General features: G+C 39.5%; 3 protein-coding genes across 4 annotated transcripts; 1 reads left to right on the top strand and 2 right to left on the bottom strand.

Annotated features, from left to right (window-relative positions):
* Positions 1-171: 171 nt before the first annotated feature.
* On the bottom strand, positions 172-12,898 carry LOC130085083 (zinc finger CCCH domain-containing protein 6). Of its 2 annotated transcripts, none has more exons than XM_056250662.1 (12): positions 12,447-12,898; positions 9,877-10,081; positions 9,671-9,793; positions 9,362-9,587; positions 9,118-9,251; positions 8,904-9,032; positions 8,674-8,788; positions 6,781-6,890; positions 6,050-6,267; positions 5,253-5,680; positions 4,977-5,156; positions 172-2,499 (listed from the first exon to the last, which is right to left on the bottom strand). In XM_056250662.1, the coding sequence occupies exons 1-12, from the start codon at positions 12,530-12,532 to the stop codon at positions 1,016-1,018; spliced, it is 3,438 nt and encodes a 1,145-aa protein (XP_056106637.1). In that variant the 5' UTR covers positions 12,533-12,898; the 3' UTR covers positions 172-1,015. The 2 variants fall into 2 exon arrangements, with proteins under 2 accessions (XP_056106637.1, XP_056106636.1); XM_056250661.1 differs by having other exon boundaries at positions 8,904-9,035; positions 12,447-12,897.
* A 655-nt stretch (positions 12,899-13,553) lies between these two features.
* Positions 13,554-15,269, bottom strand: zmp:0000001006 (uncharacterized protein LOC100002840 homolog). Its single transcript, XM_056250674.1, has 4 exons — positions 15,177-15,269; positions 14,486-14,755; positions 14,015-14,287; positions 13,554-13,922 (listed from the first exon to the last, which is right to left on the bottom strand). Exons 1-4 carry the CDS (start codon positions 15,226-15,228, stop codon positions 13,732-13,734), a joined length of 786 nt encoding a protein of 261 aa, XP_056106649.1. The 5' UTR covers positions 15,229-15,269; the 3' UTR covers positions 13,554-13,731.
* A 58-nt stretch (positions 15,270-15,327) lies between these two features.
* zmp:0000001138 (uncharacterized protein LOC100002901 homolog) lies at positions 15,328-23,560 on the top strand. Its single transcript, XM_056250675.1, has 4 exons — positions 15,328-15,479; positions 22,495-22,770; positions 22,854-23,135; positions 23,228-23,560. Exons 1-4 carry the CDS (start codon positions 15,407-15,409, stop codon positions 23,353-23,355), a joined length of 759 nt encoding a protein of 252 aa, XP_056106650.1. The 5' UTR covers positions 15,328-15,406; the 3' UTR covers positions 23,356-23,560.
* The last annotated feature ends 231 nt before the right edge of the window (positions 23,561-23,791 follow it).

Here is a 23,791-nt window from a genome sequence, read left to right as displayed (position 1 = left end):
GACGATAGATTTCAGCATACATACATTTCAGATATAAGATCAGATGTACAATTTGTACTTAGAAACAAATGATGATGTGACATTGAAACTATTTTTTTTTTGCACAGAGCACTTTATGGCCTCTGAATAAACATTTACTGTAGAACGTATAAAATGCATTAGGCAGAAGGCTACAACAATGACTGAAGTCAACATCAGAATCACATAATTCATTTAATTTATTTTAGACAATGAATTTAAAAAAGGAAGAAAGTGACTGCTGTATTTAAATTCCCTTACTAGCATTGCAGTCAATGGTAAAAGAACACAAAAGTAATTCAGCATTTTCTGTGGAAAAATATACAAACAAATACAATAAAAATATCTACACAAAAAAACAATGACAATAAAAAAGATGAAAAATGCCTCGTGTTAAAAAGAAAACCATTTACAACAGAGACTCTGAAAGGAATCTCATATGTTAATCTTTTTCCTCACCAAAATCACAACTGTACCTTTGATGAAAATGCACGTTTTAGATAAACGAGACATAGAAGTTCTGCTATATTACAGTGTTTATATATGCTTTGTATGTAGTTATGTGATAAATACTGTGGGAATTTAGCAAAAATGTATATTTTTAATAGATTTATGTATTACACATTACTACAAATATGAATACTAGAAGCCACACATCCCTTTTAACCTTCTAAAGCAACAATGTGTCACTGATATCACAAATACGCACCTGATCAGCAGACTCTGCTTTCCAAAGTGTCCATTTACCAGATACAAATGTACTTAAAATGCTTCTTGAGCAAATAAAGTCCTTTGCTGTGACACAATTGACTATCTAATGAGAATCTATAAACACACAAGAGCCAAAAGAAAAATATCTCTGCTTAGACAACGATGCAGCAGTGGAGAATATGTGTACAAACAAATATAAATAAATAGAAAAGCTTCATATACATGCAGGGTGAATACAAAGAACAGAATACAGTAAATGCATGAGCTATATTCAGTATAAGTGTGTTTACTGACAGAATGGTGAGGCTGTCGGGTCAAAGGTTTTAAAGACATCCCTCAGGGGCCTGTCTTTCTTCTTACTGTCTTTGTCGTCCTCATCCTCTTGCGGAGTCCCACCGGCAGATCCCACAGGTTTGTTCTGGCGTGGGTCCGTGTAAGCAGGCCGTATCAGTCCTGCTAGTGCCTGGATGGGCAAGTTGTGCACAGCGGGAGCTGGTGCTCGAACTGGGGAACACGGAGACGCTGGCATTACTGTAGCCACAGGAGGAGGAGGAGGAGGATTTGACGTACAGCCACTTGTGTTGCTCTCAGAGTCATCAACTGGACTTTTCTCATCCTTTTCCATCCCTGTTCCCTGTGACGGCGAGGCATGTGGTGGAGAGCTTTGGAGCTTCGCAGAAGGCTTCAGGATACTCGGCTTTTTAGGGTGCTCCTCGCTTTCACGTTTCGGCGAGAGTAAGCTGTGATTGCGCGGATCGTATAAACTGATCCCACCTAAGAGCGTGGTTGGACTATCAAGACCTGCACCGATGGAAGATGCCAGACGGGGAGCATATGGAGGCAACTTCTCTGAATCGGACTTAACAGAAGCGGCGACAGGTTGGTTTGAGGATCCACGCTGTAGCCGTGGATCTCCTCCTCCTGATGGACTCTCTCTCACACCTGGAGGCTTGGAGTCCAGGCTGCCAGATCGGCTGATTCTGGGATCAAGAGTCTTGTGAGTACGTGGGTCCAAGGGCTTATCCGGATGATGGTGGCGAGAATCTACCGTTCTACCGGGAGGGCTCCCGAGTCGACTAACACCCTCCTTAAAGCGGGCGGCTGCGAGACGTTGATCAGGAGGAGACGGAGTCGCTGATGGAGGGTGATCCGGAGGGGAGGAAAGGGTGCGGTTAAGTTGAGCATCTGCTATTAAAGGTGGGAGCGGCAGGTTTATGGAGTGCTCCTGTTTGGGAATCAACAAAGGAATGAGGTCTTCTGGAGCCCAAACCACGGTTTGAGCAAAGGCCGGACGCTGGAGGAGAATATCCACCCGGATGTGACTAAACGGCTTAATCTGACAGCGCGGGTCTCGCAGCGTGGCTCCAGGACTGGGATCCAATGGGATCAAGGCTGCTCTTTCCCTTAGCTCTCTTTCAAACTCCTCATCATCCTCTCCAGTGGGCGGTTTGTGGGACCTGGAGGGGTTTGGGTGGCGATGAGCATCAGGTTTGGAGGCATCCATAGGTTTCATCTTGCGTGGGTCTCTGGCAAGCCTGGGATCCCCGACACCATCTCCAGCGTCTTTCCTGGGGTCTGGAGGTCGCTGACGTGGGTCAGTTTTTATTCGAGGATCGCTGGGCAATGATCGCTCCTTTTGGAGTCTCGGGTCGGCTGGTGGGATGCTTGGCTGGTTTTTCAGCATATCATTCTGCTTCTTTAGAGAATTAAGGATGGCTGTTACGCTACTGCCCTCTTCCTCGTCACTGGAGTACCAATTAGGGGTTTCATCTAATAAACAGAAATGATATTAGAATATGAACTTTCAAACCAGAACCAATAAGTATCCATCTTTGCTAGTTTATGACTATCCAATAATAACACTGGTGGTTTGACAATATAAAAATCAGTTCAGTTCAGTTCTACTAGAGTGCTGCAGGAATTATGTAATTTTGTAGGCCAACGCTTGATTATTACAAGTTTTGTCTTGAAAATAATCTTCACAAATTAACCCAGTTTTAATGAATTTCAAAGTCTAAATACAATTGCCAGAATTAGAAAGTTAAAGTTAGGGTATAAACCTTTGTCAGCAAGTTTGCAACAACTTTTTCAATGAGTATGTTTACATGCACACTCGTAATGCAATTATAATGCGATTTTGGCCATATTTCCATTAAAGGAGTAGTTCACTTTTAAAAAAACTTGTGCTGATAATTTACTCACCCCCATGTCATCCAAGATGTCCATGTCTTTATTTCTTCAGTCGAAAAGAAATTAAAGTTTTTGATGAAAACATTCCAGGATTTTTCTCCATATAATGCACTTTGCTGGGCAGCAAACGGTTCAAGGTCCAAAAGACAGTTTCAGTGCAAACTGCAAACTGTTCAAAGGGCTTTAAACGACACCAGACGATGAATAATGGTCTTATCAAGCGAAACGATCGCTCATTTAAAAAAGAAATAACAAAGTTTAAGTTTTATAAGCTCAAATGCTCGCTTTGCTCTGTTCTGTGTGACTCTCCTGTTCGAACTCGTTCATCAAAATGAACGAAATGCACTGAAACTGTCTTTTGGACCTTGAACCGTTTGCTGCCCAGCAAAGTGCATTATATGGAGAAAAATCCTGGAATGTTTTCATCAAAAACCTTAATTTCTTTTCGACTGAAGAAAGAAAGACATGGGCATTTTGGATGACATGGGGGTGAGTAAATTATCAGCAAAAGTTTTTTTAAAAGTGAACTAATCCTTTAAACTTTACCTCATCAAGTAAACAATAGTTTGATCCAACTAATGCAATTAAAATCTTAATTGCGCCATTGCTATGTTCATCACGGCACCGAATAATATCCAATATGTCCGTTGAAATGTGTTTTGCATTTGATGCAAGTAGTTTAAAACAGTGGCCACTAACATGCGAGTATGTGAGTTCATAATTTGTGCTGTGGGGTAGGGCTGTGCGGTAGGGCTGTGCAATTAATTAAATTTCGATTTCTGCTCCCAACGATCACCAAAATAATACAATCGAGTAAAAACGATTATTTTGCCATGTTCTGTTTTGCAAGAACACTCTTATTTTGTCTTGTGTTCTGAATGACAGGCGCACATCCCCCCCACCCGAAGCCATAAACTCCCTCAGCCTATACAGTCAGGGAGGCGAGTCGTGTGCATATAATCCGCTGGAATTTAAAAACTCAGCGCGAGTCAAGTTGGCAGAAGGAGGGGAGCCACAGCAGTGTTGGGTGAGCAAAAAAGGCAAAACCAACTCCGTTGTCTGGGAACAGTTTGGCTTCGAGGACTCCGATGACGAGCAGAAACACGCTACGTGCAAGATATGCTACATTGTAGTGGCTGCAACGCAAGGGAACACTGCAAATTCGTTTAACCACTTGAAAAATTAATAACAATCTAATAAAGAAACTTGTTTTCAAGAGATTGTGGAAGATTTATTTGTGGTTATAATTTTTACTTGAATACTTTTATACTTTGATTTGAATATCTGTTATGTTATTTATTTTAATAGTTCAAAAAGTACAATAAATGTTCAAATTTCGATTTTTTAAGAATTGTTGAAAGGTGTCTTTTTAATAAATGCAACACGTTCCCAAAGTCATGTGAAATAATCGTGTTACATAATCATGATTTCAATACTGACCAAAATAATCGTGATTATGATTTCCTCCATAATCGAGCAGCCCTACTGTGGGGTATGCAAATAATGGCGGTAGAAATAACCACACTTCTGAGCGAATAATCAGAATAACGAAAATTGCATGTAAATAGGACTGCAGAGGTTTGCTCGTGTCATTACTCAGGTTTTACTCTGATTATTGGAAAAGATTGCATTATTGGTGCACATATAGAATAGTTTGTAAGAATGTGAATATAAAGACAACTAGGCTGTAAAAGTAGATATTGAGTAAATGAGTTTTCCTGTTCATCATGATGATGTTAAATGTCCCCGGCAACCTCTGTAGTCCCATTTAGCCACTTATTAGCAACTGCCTTTTTCAAGACATGTAAAAACTTTTTTAAAAATCACAGGTGGTGTATTACTGATGCATTTTGACATATAATAAAATATCTTGAGCTTGTGTTAACCACAGACCTTATTTCAAACATTTAACCAAAAACGCATTGACTTTAGGACGATGGAACCAGAAGTAAAAAAACTTTTTTCCCATTTTCCGAACTCATTCCTGCAGCACGCCATTGTTCAAAGTTAAAGCAATATTGTTTCACGATGTTTATTTTTCAACATCCCTCTCTAACCTTTCTCTCTGTTGGGAGGTGCAGACCCTTGTCCACATCCCTCGTCCCTATGAGAGTCAGAGTCTTGCTTGTTCTGGTTTAGATGTAAAAGCAAAACCTTCTGTACAGCTGGCAGGAAGTCCTGCATCCCACTGGAATTAGTGTTCCCATGTGGCTGGGAGTCCTGGATGGGTCCCTCATCTGTAGGTACAACAGAAATAGGGTATTTCATAAATATCAAGCTTTAGAAGCATCTATTAATGGAAACAAACTTTTTAAAGCTTAATGAAGACCTACCCCCTTGGGCCAGAGACTGACTGCTAAACAAATTCTTGAAGAACTCGGAGGGCATCTGGCCCATGTTTGGGAAAGGCATTTTCATTTGCATGTCAGGCACAGGTTGAAATGGAGCCCCCTGGTGATTCAATGGAGGATGGTTCATGTGCTGCATGTTGACGTGGAAAGGAGGAGGCGGGCCTGGAGGTGGCATTGGAGAGCACTGACCAAAGCCTTGGGGTGGAGGTTGGCCTGGAGGACTTTGGGGCATTCCTGGACCTGTGAATGGTAGGGGAGGGCTCCTTATGGAGCCCGGAGGAGGGGGATGGGAAGGATTGGGTGGAGAAGACATCATATTCCCAGCCTGCATATCCTCAGGGCTACTTCCAAACTGTGGACCACCTTGAAACTGTCCAGCAGGGGGAGATGCACTGTTGTAGAAATTAGGCCTGCAATAAAAAACACAACAAAAAAAATAGCAAGATATAAAATCATAACTAGAGTGATGACCGTATTTCAGTGACGCTCATTTGGACTATTGGGAGGAAAACGTTTGTGAACTTTACTTTTCTACAATTTTGAATAAGTAATTCATCCATGCCAACAACGGTTCTCAATTTTAAAGTAGTTTGACTTGCAAAACGTAGATGGGAATCCACTATTCATTATGACTTTATGAAACAAGAATAGGAGTATGAAAAAGGATAAATGGCGATGCTAAAGCTGGTTATATCAGATGTAAACAGACCAATCTTGACCAAATATTCTGGATGTAAACACAGTTAAAAGGGGATTCAGTCAATAAATGCTAATAGTACCTTAGAGCAATCTTCTGTGCCAAGTCCACAGTAGGCTGAACTTTGATCTCAAACAGAGAGGGGATCTTCTTTCCTCCATCCGGGGGACTTCCAGGCCCAGGGGTGGGTAACAATCCCACTCCGGGAGGGGGTTTAGGCAGTGGGGCAATTCCTTGTTTTCTCAGATCTGCTAACTCCATCTCATCTTCATTGACAGTTTCCTCATCTGTATTTAGGATCTAAAATATGCAACATCAATCAGGTTTCCATTGCATGCTTTATTTGTTGAATTTGACTAAATATTTCTAAGAGTTGCAAATATTTAAAACTTAAAATTAGCTAGAAATGAGATTGATATTTCCATACCTGTGGCTGGTGGCATAAATTGCTTGGACTACTCTTACAAGTAAGTCATCTAATTGTTCTCTGTTAGTTACATAAAAAAGTAAATTGGTCTAATTTGAATCTGAAAAGTAAGACTTATTACCCCCTTGTTGGTCAGACTAGTTCCTAAGACACAGTGTTAACATATTGGCTGTTTATAAAGTGGTCCACTGGACTGCATATAAAGTGCTAAAAAAACATAATTTTGAGTCTGGAACTGGACAGTTGCTGAGAACACCATTGAATAGCTGAGCAAGGCACATTATCCCAGGTTACTTAAAATGATCAGGAATCAGTGCATTTTAAATATGCATAAAGTGCATGTATTTGTAGGGAAACTGAATGTTAAGTGACAAGTTAGCCCATACCTTGTCCAAAAGTTCCTTGGTAACATCGGTTAAAGGCTCATGGGAAAACTTGCAGTTATCTCCTTGATAACACTTTGCTCCGGTGTGAAAGAACTTGCAAGGATACTCACATACACTTTAGGGTCAAGGTCCAAAACAAGGAAAAAATAAAGCTGCAAGCATAAATTAAAGGGCCAAGCACAAAGAAGTCACGATAAGTCATGCCAGCATCAGAGCAACTGTAACAATGATTAAGACATATTAAGATGATTTTAGGCAAAATGGCTGAAAAAAAAAGTCACTAGTATATGATGTAAAGGTGGGACTTTGACCAAATTGATGTGGTGTGGTCAGAGTAAGGTCATAATGACACATGCAAAGTTTGGTGTCAATATGCCAAAGCATTGCAGAGACACAGACTCAGAGTCGTTTTGGCATCATGCCATCAAATTTGTCTCTGCGGTATACAAAAATGTTTTCGTCTATCGACACGAAATCCATATTTTTTTTGCCAACAGGGTCTGAAGATGATTTGAGTCGAATTTTGTGAAAATCGGACAGATGGTCTAGGAGGAGTTCGAAAAAGTAGGTTTTTAAAGAAAATCAAAATGCCGGACAGGAAGTTCATCCGACTATGGCAACATTTGTATCTTTGTTCTCAGCATGACCCAAGAAATTTCATCACAATAGGGCTAATTTAATCGAAAACTATTAACATTTTTGGAAATTTCATTATAATTTTTCATCGAAACTTTTTGAGTACCTTCAGGGCATGGTGCCGATGACACTTACCGAGTTTCGCAACGATACAGCAATGTGTACGTAAAATATAGCATTTCACAACAAAATAAAAAATGGCCGACACCCTAAATGTAATATTTGGCCAAACCGTTCATAAGTTATAAGCAAAAATGGAAATTTTTCATATCTCCCGACCACTAGGTGGCTCTGTGTCGAAACTGTGCAGGTACATTTAGGTCATGGTTGTCATTACACACACCAAGTTTGGTCAGAATACGCTAAAGCGTTGCGGAGATATATGATGCGTTCAAGTCATCTCGTATAGATCGTATTTACGAGTTGAACGCACTTGAACGCCACCACAATGTCGTAAATACCAGTGGGGAGCTCGGGATTTTCTCTAAGCCCCGATCTTTCCGAGTTGTGGGCGTGTCACTGAGAAACATGGCGGAATACCACAATACTTAAATATTAGGCAGTGATATTGTCAAGGTTTTCTATTTACAGCGCAGTTAAGCTAATTGCTTGCACAGAATATGATGGCATTATAATATAACAATGCAACATGTAACGATAAAGTTGGCAGTGTCTTCATAAATTAATTAAAAACATTAAAAAACAGAGTACATCTGATGCCAATGTATTTGTTCTTCATTTTCTAGAACAAGAGTTTAAGAACCTTACTGTATTTTTGTGTAATTAATTAAGAGAAAGTACTCCACCATCTTACTCCGACAAAAGTGACTTGAACGCGCGTGCCTGCTGTCGTAAACACGACTTCCCACCTCGTACGTACGAACTTCCCAACTTAAATTCCATAACTTTTTGTCACCATGGTCTGAAGATGATCTGGTGTAATTTTGTTTCTAGCCCTCACGGTTCAAAAGTTATTAGTATAAACGTAAGTGAAACTTTGGACAGTTAGTGGCGCTAAAGGGATTGAGTTAAGAAACTACAAAATTGTTGTGGTTAATGTTCAGACTGTCCTCTATCTGTGTGCCAAATTTCATAACTTTCCCACAAGCGGGTCTATGGGCGTGAAAGAAGAAGCAGCAGAAGAAAAAGAAGAACACTAACGATTAAAATAACACGAGAAAACAGTCATCTGAAGATTATCTCTTTTACAGTTAATCTGTAAAAAAAACTCATCCAATAAATGTTTTGAAAGGATATTGTGCATGTATATACAGATATCTCCTTTGGTACAGTATCCCTGGACATAAAATTTGCACAGTTCCTTTTTCTTCTCTGGAACAACATTATCATGTTCAAACTTGCACTGGTCCCCCTGTAAGCAATATGAATAAAGGATCTTAAAGCATGTACAAATTTTTAACAAATATGAATTAAACGAAATGTTTATCCATGTGATGTATTTGTATTATAGTTTTGTAATAGCTTACTTTGATGCATCGACCCTCAAGAAAATATTTACAAATGTGCCTCCCATTGTGTTCAACCGTATGTTGATTAATGAATTCCTGGCTCATGATTGGACGCTTCTTCTGGAAACTGGGCGGACCTTTAGATTCCTGCTACAAGATACATGACAACATATAAAAAGAGTGCTCTGAGATCCTAATGGTGACGATCCGATCAAAAAAGAGAAATTCTCACCATGTCTCCTCCACCCTGCTCTCCTCCTCGACCACGGCCTCGGCCCCAGTTCTTGCCCTTTTGTTTCTTATTTTTGTTGGGCATTCCTCGCCCCCTGCCAAGGGCACCACGACCTCTACCACGTTGCCCACCAACTATATAACAAGTAAAAGAAAAAGACAAGAGATAACCAGACAGAAGATTGTGGGTCTTCAAATGAATTTCCATGCAGACCTCTATAATACTTTGAAGTAAACAAACATACACTGCTGTTGTTGTCCCTTCATAATTGGTCTCTTGGCCTGGTCCCTAGGTGGCCCTCCTCTGCCACGACCAGATGACTCCTTAGCATGTTTGTATTTAGACAACTCCTCAGAGAAATCATCCTCGTCATCATAGTCATACTTTTCTTCACTGTAGTCACTGTATTTGTCCAGATCGCTGTTCTTGTGCTGCATTGATCTCGGTGGTTTTACAGGTTCATTTTCCCGCTAGCATCATAGGTAGAAAGAGAAATTAATTGAGCGGGATGATAATGAAATTTGAAATTCAGTACCGAAAAATCTGAACTCACCTGAGCCAACTCGCAGTCATGGTCACGATATGTCCCTTTGCTCTTCTTGCTCTTAGGTCTTTCTTGACGCTCATGCTCAGAGTCATAGCTGTCCGAGCTGGAGCCACTGGATGGAGAGTGATGCTGAAATTGGAAAACATTGGGGAAAAAAGCGTAAAAACAAACGAGTTACACAAAAAAAAAAAAAAAAAGCAATGATAGATTACCTTTTGTCGGTCTCGTCTCCTCCTCTTCGACCGTCGCTTTTCTTTAATTTTCCTGTGTCGCTTTCGTGAATGCCGGTGTGACTTCTCGTCTTTTACCTTCTCTTTGTCTTTCTCGGCCCCTTCAGACTCTTCCTTAGTTTCCTTTACTTCTTCTATGCTTATGCCTTCATCATCTATTTCTCCATCCTCCAATTCACCATCCTCCCTGTAAGAAAATGTTTAAGCATTTCATTAACAAAAACGATCAAGCCAGGAAAAGACTATAAAATCAGTTAAATAAATACATATTCTAGGCAAAACAGTGAGTAGAATCCATTGTTTCCATAAAAACACAACTATTAATGTGCATACTCAGTTAGGAGTTTGTTATAAAGTATTAAAGAATAATGCCAAAAACTATCCACCCACAATGCTCTAGCAACCTCAAGAACATCCTAGAAACTGCATAGCAATGCACTGGCAAACACCCACAAGTATAGTGTCGTTCAGTTTTGCTTGGGCAAACAACACTCGTTTTCTTCAGTACATATAAAATTCTTGTAAATCTAAAAGTAAAAATAATTTAAAAGAATATAACACACAAAATAAGCTTCTATTCTAAAGATCATAGGCTGGATACGAACAATACAGTTTCCTTTGGTTTTCATTATAATTGTATTTTTTATAAAGTTGTCTTTTTTTTGGATATGTTTAAGATTAAATAAATCTTTTGTGTAATTCCAGAGTCACATAATCCTGGGACATACATTTTCTACTTAAATGGGCAATGCAACATCAATGGAAAACTCTTTTTGGATTAAAACCAAAATGAGTGAATGTTTGTTTAGCCAGTTGTCAAATTCCCAACAGTTTCTCAGAGTTAAAGTCTGGAGCGAGAACAAGGACACGATAACACTGAGGCTCTGAAGGTCTCTCAGTTTTAGACAAAGTAGGCCATGACACTGTCGAAAGAAACCAAGATCTATTGGATTTTTACACGTCTGGGTATTACAGCTAAATAAATGGCCTTTACATACAGTGACTTAGCATTGAACATGCAAAAAATGGCCCTTAGTGTGTTTAAAAACCCAACGAGAAAATGTTTCTACACGTTTGCAAACAGGAGGATGTGGTCACTATGTACGTGAGATTAGTGGTTTGATGAAAAACTTGGGTGTCTTCTGTGCTGAACTTGGAGGGCAAAAACAAGGGGAAATGGAAGCAAAACTCAATGATTACAATATTTAAAACACATTACACTTCTTCAATATTAAACATATGACCTAAATGGCTAAATTTAGATGCATGTAATGCACACGCAGAGGTGCTACACTGCTGTAAAAAGCTATCTGAAAAACAGCTGGCATGGTTTTGGAATTGAAATGTTTTTGCGTGTGGATTCTGTCAAGGCCAAGCCGGCAATCTCTTTATTCAATAATGCATGCTATATCACTGTTGGGTTGGCCATATTTGCAACTGAAGTGCAATTATATTAATGGGATATAAATGCATCTGAATCAGTGTCAGAAATTATTCAGGAATCAGGACAAAAAAGCTTCCAAAATGCCGTAGATAAGTAGGGAGGGGGGGGAATGTTCTGTTACATGACTTAATATTTATTTTATTCTAGGCCCATCTAGGTATGAGTTCAAAAACATGACCATTTCAATAAATTGATTAACATCAATTATGGCAATGAAATTTGACAAAAATGGGCAACACAGTGTTATAAAAATTGTGATGAATCATGCACAATAACTCCAGGAATGCATGAAAGAAAATAAACTTTGGATAATTCCAGAGTTGCATAAACTATCCTCTTAAATGCTCATTGCAACATTAATGGAGAAGCAAACTCTTGTTGTATTAAAACCAATAGGGATGTGAATGTTTGTTTCAATGAACTGATTCAACAATTTCTAACAATGACATTTGACAAATATGGACAACACGCAGTGTGATGTTATAAACAGTGTGATGATGAATGGTGCTCAATAAAACCATGAATGCATTAAAGAAAATAAATTGGGCCAGTTTTCATGTCAAGTTAACAATGGGCAGATAAACTTATGTCAGACTCTGTCAACCTGACCTGGTTGACAATTACAACAGCTCAACGCATGGCTTACACAGCCACAACAGTCCTGCCACGAATCCCTACCAGACATGTTTTCCTTTCCCAGGTGGGCGGGGCGATGGTACGTGAGTGGGCGGGGCACAATAGCCATTTACATATTCAACAGCTTTGAAACGACTTATTAACATTACTGTAATAATAACCAGCTACAGCCTTCTACAAAACCCCAAATGTCCTTCAAAATCAGCTAGATAAGAGCGCAAACCAAGTGGGGGAAAACAATGAAAAATGACAAAGATGAGAAGTGTCACTTGCTTTCCTCTGTAACAGAAATTAAAATGAAAGTGCATGCAGGAAAATATGACCACTAAGTGAACTGGGGGAAAGGCCTGTCCAAAAACGAAAACGAAGACTTGACGTTGAAAAAAAAACAAGATAGGTGCCAAAAGATTCACATTCACACACATGAACCTGCACAGTGAAGCATTTGCAGATAAGAACATGTTTACTCGACCTTTCTTCCCCTGTCAGCTCACAGTCTGTCATGTTTTTGTCAAGTACGGGGCTTGGGGGACTGGAGAAGAGGCTCACAAAAGCCATGATGGTTGGAAACGCAACTGGCCCTTCTCCGCAACCAGAGTTAGGAGCATCAGTCACTCGTTGGCTGAAGGTTTTGATATACTGACAGTCTGGAGAAAAACTCACGGTTTACACGTCTCAACAACACATGAGACGCTTAACAGACATTATATCCGGTCTCATGTTTAACGCTGTCTCAACACAGCTTTGATACCCTCAGCTTTGTTTATGTCCCCGGCGGTTTCACAGATGACCTGGTGCGAGACTGCAGACGCAGAATATAGTGTTTATAATCGAAGGTTTTTTCGGGATCTTCCACAGTCATGGCGGCCGCAACACTTTCGTGAAAATGGCTGCAAGGATCTTGCAGCAGCTGGTGGTCCCGCCCAGTTTGTGTTCGGAGCCAATCACTGGCCTTTCCGCCGTTGAGAATCTGCATTGTCTGGCTCTACTATTGGTTGGAGCACTGGCGCCTAAGTGCGAGAGCAATTTTCTGTTGATCTATTGGTTGTGGGAGATGCCAATCATTTTGCTCACAAGTTAGTATGACGCACTATTTATATTCTGATGTTTATGACTTTGTTAACGGTTCTGTTTTTATCATTTTATTTAATTAACAATTAATTTTCTAAAGCATTTCAATATACTTAGCCCCTGTACATGTTTTGGAATTTAATAAACAAGAAAACAAATAAATACACACATACATAGCCTACATTTAAAGACTATTTAATACGACTGCGACTGTATGAGGTGCAAATCATAAGATCTGAGTTAAAAAGGCTTAGCAAAAACATGACAAAGGCTAAAAAGATTTAAGGAATAACTCGCATTCCTATAGCAATACCAAAGTACTATATGCAGCATTTGCCATAACCTGTCTGTTGTGTGCAAATGAATGACTGCAAATGAGGCTAATTCCAATATTGTGAAGTAGCATGTTAGACGATGCAAAATAAACTAGTTATAGCAACAATAAAGTTCCACAACATTTATAAACATTTTAAAAAAGGGATCAAAAATCTCAAGCATCACAACTTAGTAGCAAATCTCTTGCATAAACTTTTATTGCCTATAGATACAGAAATTATGCGTATACTATGCTTGTGATTCAATTGTATAGAATTATTATGCATGTATGAAAATAAGGCATCTCTTCTGTCGCCAAAATAATAATAAATAGGTCTATTTGGTTTGGAGTCACACTCGCTTTATATATTTTATGTTTCCTGAGACATATTCATTAAATTCAAAGATAAAGATGCTTCTGATCTGTCACTTGTGTCCTCAGGTGGATTTGTCGTGTGTCGCCTTTTCCATATCAGTAAAGTTGGGAACACCGGCAATGAAAATCCGAGAAAAAAAGCAGCCATTGCCCAAAGTACATGTTCTGTGATTTGTGATTTCTCCTCTGAAACAAAGAGACAGAGCAAGTCATTTGAGTTTTCACATAATTTATCACAATGCTCATATGAATTATTTATGCCCTTCTGAATCACTTACCATAGGTTTTTCTCAATATCCCATCCAGGCTGAAGTGTTCAGTCTCACAGGTAACACCGTGAGCACTCATTTTAATAAGGCTAAGATAGGAGGTCATCTGAAATGTGCCATCTCTGTGCGGGAGTATTCCAGTACTTGATACACCAAAATAGACCGGCCTTCCTTTTTGGGTCCAACGCACTCGGATGACATTCGGATAGAAGCCACGCACAACACATTTAAGATATTTCTGATCCTGTTCTCCTCCAGCAGATAAAAGCACTGCTGGTTTTGCTACATTGTAGGGGGGAAAAAAAACAAGTAACACTTTACACAAAATTATTAAATTGTCAAGATATATATATATGTATAGTCTCATCAGATGCCTGTGAAAAACCTTAAAAAACACTATAGCACTGTGTTGTTAAACAAATAACTTTAAAATAACTTTATTAGAAATCTGGCAATGAGGGTTGCTTTGTTTAAATTTACCTGCCCTGGATAGAGAATTGTTGGACTTTAAGAAGACAGTTTTCACAGCAGAGCACACCATCTTTAGTCTTTCTTCTTTCTTCTTAATGTATTCCATATGTTTTCTCTCTTCTTCTAACATTTTACCAGGTTCACTGGTAGCAACCACAGCTTTCTTCACAAAATCCACATGCATGATGTCTTTACCATCATACCCATAGCTCCATGTATGGTCTACTTGTCCTTGACTGTCGAATGCACACTCAATGAACTGCTGGTATGCATGTTCTTCTAAAGGAAAACAATAACATCAAACTCTTTTTTTATTGTCAATTATTTCAAATGAAAATATACACAGAACATTGATACTGTTCATTCTCAGGAAGCGGTATAATGGTTCTAATATAAGGGTTTAATCTTTCTGACATCATATTTGGAGGAATTACATTTTTGGACCAAGATTATGCTGCTAAAACCTACTGGCAGATATAAGCATCGTCAGATTGACATACGTGTATTTAGTCTTGTTTAATGCATTGCACATGAATCCAAATTCAACATCCAAATAAAGTTTCCTCCAGTATTTTATTTTCCCACAGTGCAAACGACCCATTGACAGATGCTACAAGAGCAAGTAAATTGTGCTTTATTTACATACACATCAAAAATATATTGGCAAAGGATATAGCTATAACTCTAAGGAAAGTCCTACCTGCACCAAGGATGATTTCATGAAAAGCCACAATGAGGAGAAAAGCCAGCATTTTGCTCTGACACAGTCCACGTCTACATGTACAATGTGAAAGCGAAACACCAAATTCTGTAAAATGATATTATAGCCTACAGGGAGTAGCCTACAAAAGTGAAAGTCACCTTGAAAACAGAACAACAGCAACGAATTCTTGATGTTTAGATCTTTAAAGACGAGTCTTTAAATCAGACATGGAAATATTAACTGTCCGAGCATCTGTGTTAACTCTTCTGCTGTATCCACAGATCATCACAATGTGGACAGGTAACGTTAAATGATTCAAAACAGTTTATATTACTTTTTACACTCAGACTATGCGATCTTTGTATTCATATTAGTTTAATACGTTTAAAAAAGATATTTGTGTAGGTCCGGTTACAGTTGCTCAGAAGTGAATTCTTCCTTCATCGGAATTATCGTAAATACGAGTTCTTAGTTATAAACTGGACATGAACACCCTCTCAAGTCGCATCACTGGGAACTACAGGGATCATTTTGATACCCGCGGGTTCCTGAGATGGGAGGGACACAAACTTTACACACAACGATAGTTGCTGTGACTGCTATTCTTTATTGTTTTGTTTTTTTTCAGAACCGCTACAACGCCTTGTCTTTCTTGTTCTGAGAGAGAGAGAGAGAGAGAGAGAGAGAGAGAGAGAGAGAGAGAGAGATACAAACTCCAGTCACACTCCTTGACGTAACAGTAGTGCATTTATATGTGAATAATCATTTGAAGCGTATTGTGTAGCCTATATTATACTCAGCGAAAATAGCCTGTATTTGACCGAAATTCCACAATTGTCAGAAAGCTGACTGTAACAAGGCAGTCCTTCTCGACCCGCTCTGAGAGGGATTCGAACCGGAGTCTCCAGCACTGGAGGCGGGCGAGTTAACAAGGCTCTAAAGACCGCAGACACACGATACAAAATGTAACCGGCCTGGGGTGCGTTTCCCAAAAGCATCGTTGGCCAACTATGATCGCAATTTCCATTGAACTCTATTAGTAACGACGGAACTTGCGACCATAGTTGGCTTTAGGAAACGCACCCCTGAACGGGATTCTAACCATGGTCTCAGGTGGGCGCACTAAAAAGAGTGCTAAAGCCCACAGCTCAGGGGCGTAGCAACCGGGGGGGACGGGGGGGACACGTCCCCCCCACTTTTATAATGGCTGCTACGCCCCTGCCACAGCTCCTAACATGCCTCTTGAGCCCAGGGGAGAGAGGTTTACTCATAGACTGTAAAAAATAGGGTTTACTACGTCCGGCGTTATGACTATTTGAGAGTGAGGAGTCACGTGCCGATTTGGGCGGGGTCTGAGCCCATAGACATAATAAATATTTATTATGTCTATGTCTGAGCCGGTCGGCCATGATGGTAGGAGACGCTATCGGTTGCTAGGGGCAACGCCTTCAGAACTTCACAGAGGCGCGACTAAACATTCCAGAAATAGCGAAAGAGAGACAGCGCAGCTTAGTATTTGTTTACATTTTACCGATACGCCGCAGTTTCTTTGGAAGATATGGAGAAGGAAGAGAAATGAAAGGGGTTTTATCGGGAGAGACTAAATAACAATGCTAGCCAGCTTAGAGAAACTGCAACAGCGAGCAAAGCCTGCTTTCAAAAGCAACACATTTCAGCACAGTTCGCCTTTTATTTAACACAAACGAACGAAATGAATACTCTGTTATTCAACTAGAGTTGTTTCATTTGTTATAGATATACAGGGTTCTCAAGTCTCACGCATTGGCCGTGAGACACACGCAATTCAACCAGTTCACACGCTCACACGCCACACCGTGTATATCTCACGCTGAAAAGGCAATGCCAACCAAGTTGTCCTGCAAGCTTTATAACGTTGTATACGAGGCGCATGCACACAAAGATAAGTTTCCTGCCGCCAGCGCGTCCGCATCTCGGCCAGATTGCGTTCGTTACTAGGCAACTTATAGACGCGCGAAGTCCGCGAACCAACTTTGGAGAAAGTAAGTTGGAAGAAAGCTCGCCTAACATTTTTAGACTAGAACGTTTAATATATAGCCCATCGTATACATTATTGATGCAGTCAAAAACTCTACAACTGCTTTGCAACCAGGCCAAAAGCTTTGGCTCAGTTTGGCTAAGGAAATGTTATTGGGTATGGGAAGGAATGAAGATGTATTTCTTCAGTTTATTTTAAATTCTATATTATACTGTATTAATAGTATTTCTAGTTACATTAAGGCTAAAGCAGAGTGCTTTTGGTAATATTGTATATCCTGTCAAAACATACATTAGCCTAATCATTGCCATTGCATTTGTATTTTTCAAAGATGTCAGGGAAAAATGCAAAAATATTTGTTTTTCCAAACATTTTGGAGCAATTTGTTATATATTTGTAGCCTAATTTTGAAATATAACATTAAAGAGTAGGCCTATATTTGATGTGATGAATTGCTCTGTCATTTATCAGATTTACCAATTGTTATAATTTCAATTTTTGCTGGTTAATTATGAACAATGGGTAAAATTGGGGGCGGGGCTCCATTTAGGCCCCTCCCCTAACCGCATGTGATCTCACTCCAAGCTTTTGATAAAACTTGAGAACCCTTAGACGGTGGGCCGAGGGGGGATTTCGTGTTTTCAGACGATCTCTGGGGATGGATAACCCAGTTTTTTATATATAACCACTACACTTTTCAACAAAGCAAATAAAAATTGTTGCCACTCACATACTTTGCACATTACTATAATATCGGTAACTTTGTCCAGGTTATTTTCCCGGCGAATAGAGCAGGCGGCTACGTGTTGGGTCCGACATGCGTGACGTATTTGTTGCCTTCATCCAATAGCGTGCGTGGGAAAGTGTCGGTGTTGGTGACGCGTTTGTCAACACACGGGCGCGCTGATATGAAGTTGCTGTCTGACCTACAGTCTATGCTCTGTGCACATCTTTTCGAGAAGTGATTTTAGCCCAGGAAAGATTGAACTTGTTAACTAATTTTGCCCACTTATGCTACGTATTCAGTTTGACACAAAATGTGAATGTAGAGGTAACGTTATGCATTGTCACTGTTTTTATTTTATGTAACCATCTTTTGTCATACGATGTCCTGTCATTTCGTTGTAATCTTTAATAAATATACCGTTCTGATTTCACACATTTAATCCATGGTATTGCTTGGAAACACAACATCATGAAAACCATAGACATCTACAGCAGGATACAACGTTAAAATAGCCTAAATATAAAGTTATGAAACTTTACTTTGCCCTCAGCCAAAACGATTTGCCAAGGAACAAATTATAGATTAATGAGACCAAAGATTACCTGTTAGATATACACAAGTCGAATTATATATCATGTTTAACCACTAGACATCAGAGCCAGCGGCAAACGTCAGAAGCACTATAGCCGAGGTAAGGCTGTTCCAGGTGGGGTACATGAGCGCCCGGATCTCTCACTCCAAAAACGTCAGATAAAATTTTTAAATAGGCTCTATCTTTACGAATAAACCATAGATTTGAGCTTTAGACAACTACATTGTCGACTGAAAAACTATTAAAACTACATTTCGTGACACAATAACAGTAGTATTTTGAAATTTCTAATTATATAATGGCCAAATACAACCAGAAACAAATTTTCAGTCTTGCTTGTGAAAAGTAATTGCTCGAGACCTGTTTTCAATTGTGTGGCGATTTGTACAGCCCCAAGCAGCACACGAAACACATTTTTCTCAATTCCCGGTATGAAATCTATGGGAAAGTTGCCCTCCGCAATATGGCCGCACCGTTGACGTACGCTCCAGCGGGCAATTGGGCGTCTATGTATTGATTATGTCTATGATAAAAACGCACATTTCTCTTTTTCCCGCACATTTTTACTATGGATGAAATCGCAAAAACATGAAGTGCTGCATGCATATATGTGAGGGAAATAGACCCACCATTCCCTTCACAGACATAAGTTGGGAGAAATTTATTAAATCTGTGTTTCTGTGGAAAGACCTTGAATGCAGAGAAAGTATTATAGCAGAAGAGGCAGTACAGGCATACAAATTACAAAGCCAGGAACCTACAAACCAGTTAGTCAAACCAGCTAACATTGGCTACCACAGGGAGTGCTACAGCCATTTCACAAATATCACGAAGATAGAACGAGCACAAAGGAGAAGAGAGAAGGCAGTATTAGTTGAAGAAACTGCAAATGAAGGTTGGTATTATATTGTACAGACAGGAGGTGCAGTAAAAGACATACAGTGCAGTATTATATTGTATAGACAGGTGGCGCAGTATATTACAGTGCAGTATTATATTGTATAGATAGGTGGCGCAGTATAAGACATTCGGTACAGTAGTATACATTTAAGAAAGTAGTATGTTTTACAGTAATATTAATTAAATATAAATGTGCAATGTATTAGCAGTAGCCTTATAAGAGTGTAATAGATATGGATTTCCAGTACGATCAAACACATACAGTTATGTGCAGTGTAATAGCAGTAACAGTATAATAGTACAAATAATATAAATATATTACTGTTAATACACTGTATATAATAAAAACATCCTGCAAAAATGTACCCTTCCAATTATGGCATTATTAACATCAACAAGGCCAGACACCTGAACGCTGTGAAACTGGTTTATTAACCATGTTAAGGGAACAGGTGAAACCAATATATGAAGGATGAGTTTTCCCCTGCCTAAAGTTTCAAACCATTTCTTAATTCAGTGATGTGGGGAAGGGTGGTAGGGGATTTCTACGGAGTGGACTGGATGACACTTCCGCCAGCTCCAGAGGCCATTCTGGAACTTGTGCACTGCTCATGTAAAAAAACAAATTGTGTTAAGGGTAGATGCACATGTAAACTGCATGAGCTGCCATGTACAAACCTCTGTCAGTGTGTAAACTGTGACAATAAGTCACTTGAAGATGACTAGGGCACATGTGGTTATGTAAATGCACATGTGGGGAGGGGTGTGTGTGTGTGTGTTGGCTACTCCAGCAGAAGTAAATCTGTACGATGTTTATGTACATTATAACTCTGCTCTGTTTGATAGCATATGTTCTTTGATAGTCTAATCTTATTTCTATTACATGCCGTTCTTCTTGAGCTCTTAGCTCTCTGGTTATAATATTGGCTGCTTGCTGACCCTTTAATGTTATGTCAGATATAACTGATAATTAAATATGTTTTATATATCAAGAGGTTCATGTTTACCTTGAGTTTTTGGCGAACGTTTGCAAAACAGTCTGAGGTAATTATCCGGGGACATACAGTGGAGCTGTAGCCTATGTGAGTTGGACGAAGTGTTACCGTTAGAATTAAGTACTTAAAACTTTACACCAAATCAAATATGTAATCGCATGATGCTAGCTACTGCTAGTTAGCCAGCTGAAACTACCCTACTTAAAAAGACACTAACGAGACGCTTACATCCATTTTAATTCCAAAATCTAAACCAAGCTAATCTCATGCATACGATCGCAAGAGATCGTATGCAGGAGATTAGCTTGGTTTAGATTTTGGAATTAAAATGAAGGATGCATTAATCTACTAGTAATGTTGTAGTTTTGGTTCAGAGCTGTGACCTAACGTTAGACATGCTAGCTACTATGTCAGTTAGCCAGCTGAAACTACCCTACTTAAAACGACACTAACGAGACGCTTACATACGTTTGAACAACACAGTGTACAAAACAAACATTTGTCATAGATATCATATTCTAATTAAATGAATACTTACAATCACAAAAACAATGTCCTTGGCGATTGTCACTGTGCTGCCGCCGCAGATGCTGTTCGTGTCTGACAGCTGAATCATCCGCGTAACAACTGTTCTAAATAAGCTACATCTGATTGGTTAATAATAATCCTATGTCAGTATCTTGCCACGCTATTGGCTCGACTGATATAGTAGGCAACCGCGTTTGCCTGCATATTTACGGTCGTGCATTATGATTTCGGGGGAAAATGTGCAACAAATGGGAGTGGCAACACTTTTCATATCGTTGAGGATAAAACAACCGTCCCAACTTTACAAATTCAGGTTCTCCCTCCATGGGGATCATTCATTTCGAAAAGTAAAGCAGATACGGGGCCTCGGCCCACCGTCTACCTGTAGATATATCTGTACCGCGAAATGTTTTAAAAAGACACTTTTTTAAATGACGTACGATTCGCATTGACAGGGTAATGTCCGATCTGTTCGCTTAACGTTGCACGGCAGGTGCAAATGCACGTATCTGATTCATATCAGATTTATTTCCACATATGAATGAGGCCTGAAACATCAAGTGTGATTGAACTCTCGCAGTTTAACGTTACAGGTTTGGGGGTTTCTAAGTCTCGCACCCAGCCGCAACAGACTTGTTCAGCTTCTAATGACTTAAAGCTTCTGAACTCTTGCATTGTGTAGGCAGTAACGTAGTACTCTCGTAGTACGTTACACTCTCGTAGTAAAGTCACTGATACCATAAACAAACCAGGTAATTAACTATGTCCGCGTATGTGAAAGGTGGTAGTGCTTTAGGTCTTTCGTCCATTCTGTAGCAGGTCGTACAGGGTCCATGTTGATGTCAAGTAGTTTCTCTAAATAACGCTGCTTGGTGTTGTTATTTAGTCTCTATTTCTCTCGGTCTCACGGTCGAAGTAACCATGACAACGGATAGCGCATCCTACCAAGATGGCGAATCCTTCCCACAATGCAACGCAGAATGATACGCGTGACGTCACCTTCTCATTCGCGTGGTGACAGTGAATGTATGGATATGGTTGTCAATGAATGTAATGCTAAATATCATTTTGGCTTTAATACGATTTTCCCAATAATAGGCATGGTGTCAGTGGTGTCCTGTTCTTTCAGACACTTGAATGCGATGAACTCGTAATCACGACTTCAGAAGTGGGATGTAGGAAATTTCCGATGGCATGTGACGGAAGAATATTTACCCTCCTCCATCCCCAGCTCCTCCTCTCTCTCGTCCAGTCAGGACTTGGCCTTCCTCTTCGAATCAGACTGTCTTTTATCTTGATTTATGATGTTGCTACATTAAATTATTGTCATTAAGAACATGAATGATATCTGCAATACATTTAGGCTTGTTTTGTTTGTTTAACCTATATTGCTGCGCTCCCTGCTCTTCTTGCCCAGAACAGAACCATACCGCCAATCCAAACTGTATGCAACTTGTCAATCATCTTTGACGATAGTGGTCCTAACAGAAATGCATATTTATAAAAAAAAAAAAAAGCACGGACCAATTCCATATCATTCCTCTCTTTTTTTTAAGACTACCATACAGTAAATGTCCTGGCCTACACTCGCATGATGGGAAACGGGTCCATGGATCAGGCAGTTGTTGTTTTGGTGAATGACAGCGTATTTGCATACTTTGACCAAGAAAATAAAACGTTTGCCCTGCGTCCCAGTGCCAGCGCCGGATTTTCTGTTTTAGAGAAGCGGGACAGCATTTTTTGCCTTGGCGAAGTGACAAAGGGATTCTATCGACAAGCTGAATACCTGGAAAAACTCAAAGAGGAAACAAACTCATCAAAGCCACTTTTGGGTAAATTTAATGATCACCACTTAATAATTTGCTTCTGTTTTGCAATACGAGTTCATCTCTGTCACTATGTTGTTTGTCCACAGTACGCCCTTCAGTCAATGTGTATACTGAGTTTCCTGAAGAAGAAGGAAAAACAAATGTCCTTTACTGCTATGCCACGGGGTTTTACCCTGGTGACATTGAAATAAACTTTTTTCAAAATGGCCATAAGTCAATTGTGAAGGTAGAGACCTCTGACTTAATGTATGGCAAAGACTGGACCTTCAGAGTGTACAAGTACATGACTATCACCCCGCGGACTGGAGACGAGTACGCATGTGAAGTGAGACACAGTAGTATGACTGAACCCACAATGAAAGCGTGGAGTGAGTTCATTCACATGTGGTGAAATACAAATTGCATTAAAAAAAGTAATACATTGCCTTCAGTAATACACACCTTCTTCTCTTTCCTCAAGGGCCTGAGTTTTCAGCTGCACACACATCACATCTCTACTGGGCTTGTTCACTACCTCTCGGGACCCTGTTGGGCATCATGACATCTGTCCTGATTTTAAGAAGAACAAGGCCTTCTCAATTACAATGATGTTTTTGAAAAACTGTATGTTAATCTTATTACAGTAGATGAGCTCGGTAGAACTCATTGATTTAGGTAATCTATTCAAGGATCTTTAAATTATTTTTAGGCCTATTTCATGTTTAATTTGAATCTTTATTCTGTAAATCAGTGTTTGCATGTATTAGTGTCCTTTGGTCATTATAAAAAATAAAAAATAAAAATCTCTATTTGCTGTGCAAGACCCACTCTGAACATCCGGTGGCAGCAAAACCCCAAAAATCTGACATGTCTTTCAATAAATTCAACTTCTCTACCTTTAAAAATGTAGAAGATTTAAGAGACAAATGGCATCAGATACATATGTTTTATGTCTGTATCTGCACAGTATTACTGTTATAGTTAACATAGTGACATTTTGATGCATGGATGAATCCTGCGCTCACAGTGGAATCCACGTTTAGCG

Source organism: Rhinichthys klamathensis, unplaced genomic scaffold, assembly GCF_029890125.1.
Source record: "Rhinichthys klamathensis goyatoka isolate OS25496 unplaced genomic scaffold, OSU_Roscu_1.1 h1tg000072l_1, whole genome shotgun sequence".
Lineage (NCBI taxonomy): Eukaryota > Metazoa > Chordata > Actinopteri > Cypriniformes > Leuciscidae > Rhinichthys > Rhinichthys klamathensis.
The sequence above is the reverse complement of the archived record's forward strand: the minus strand, read 5'-3'. Positions and strand labels throughout refer to the sequence as shown.

Coding starts and splice junctions, on each gene's coding strand:
- LOC130085083 (XM_056250661.1), bottom strand. CDS start 12,532: ATGGCTTTTGTGAGCCTCTTCTCCAGTCCCCCAAGCCCCGTACTTGAC. Junction 9,794..9,876: donor GGAGACGAGACCGACAAAAG/GTAATCTATCAT, acceptor TTCCAATTTCAG/CATCACTCTCCATCCAGTGG. Junction 2,500..4,976: donor ACCTCCCAACAGAGAGAAAG/GTTAGAGAGGGA, acceptor TCTGTTTATTAG/ATGAAACCCCTAATTGGTAC.
- zmp:0000001006 (XM_056250674.1), bottom strand. CDS start 15,228: ATGCTGGCTTTTCTCCTCATTGTGGCTTTTCATGAAATCATCCTTGGT. Junction 14,756..15,176: donor TGAAATCATCCTTGGTGCAG/GTAGGACTTTCC, acceptor GTTTTCCTTTAG/AAGAACATGCATACCAGCAG. Junction 14,288..14,485: donor CAATTCTCTATCCAGGGCAG/GTAAATTTAAAC, acceptor CCTACAATGTAG/CAAAACCAGCAGTGCTTTTA.
- zmp:0000001138 (XM_056250675.1), top strand. CDS start 15,407: ATGGAAATATTAACTGTCCGAGCATCTGTGTTAACTCTTCTGCTGTAT. Junction 15,480..22,494: donor GATCATCACAATGTGGACAG/GTAACGTTAAAT, acceptor CTTTTTTTTAAG/ACTACCATACAGTAAATGTC. Junction 23,136..23,227: donor ACCCACAATGAAAGCGTGGA/GTGAGTTCATTC, acceptor TCTTTCCTCAAG/GGCCTGAGTTTTCAGCTGCA.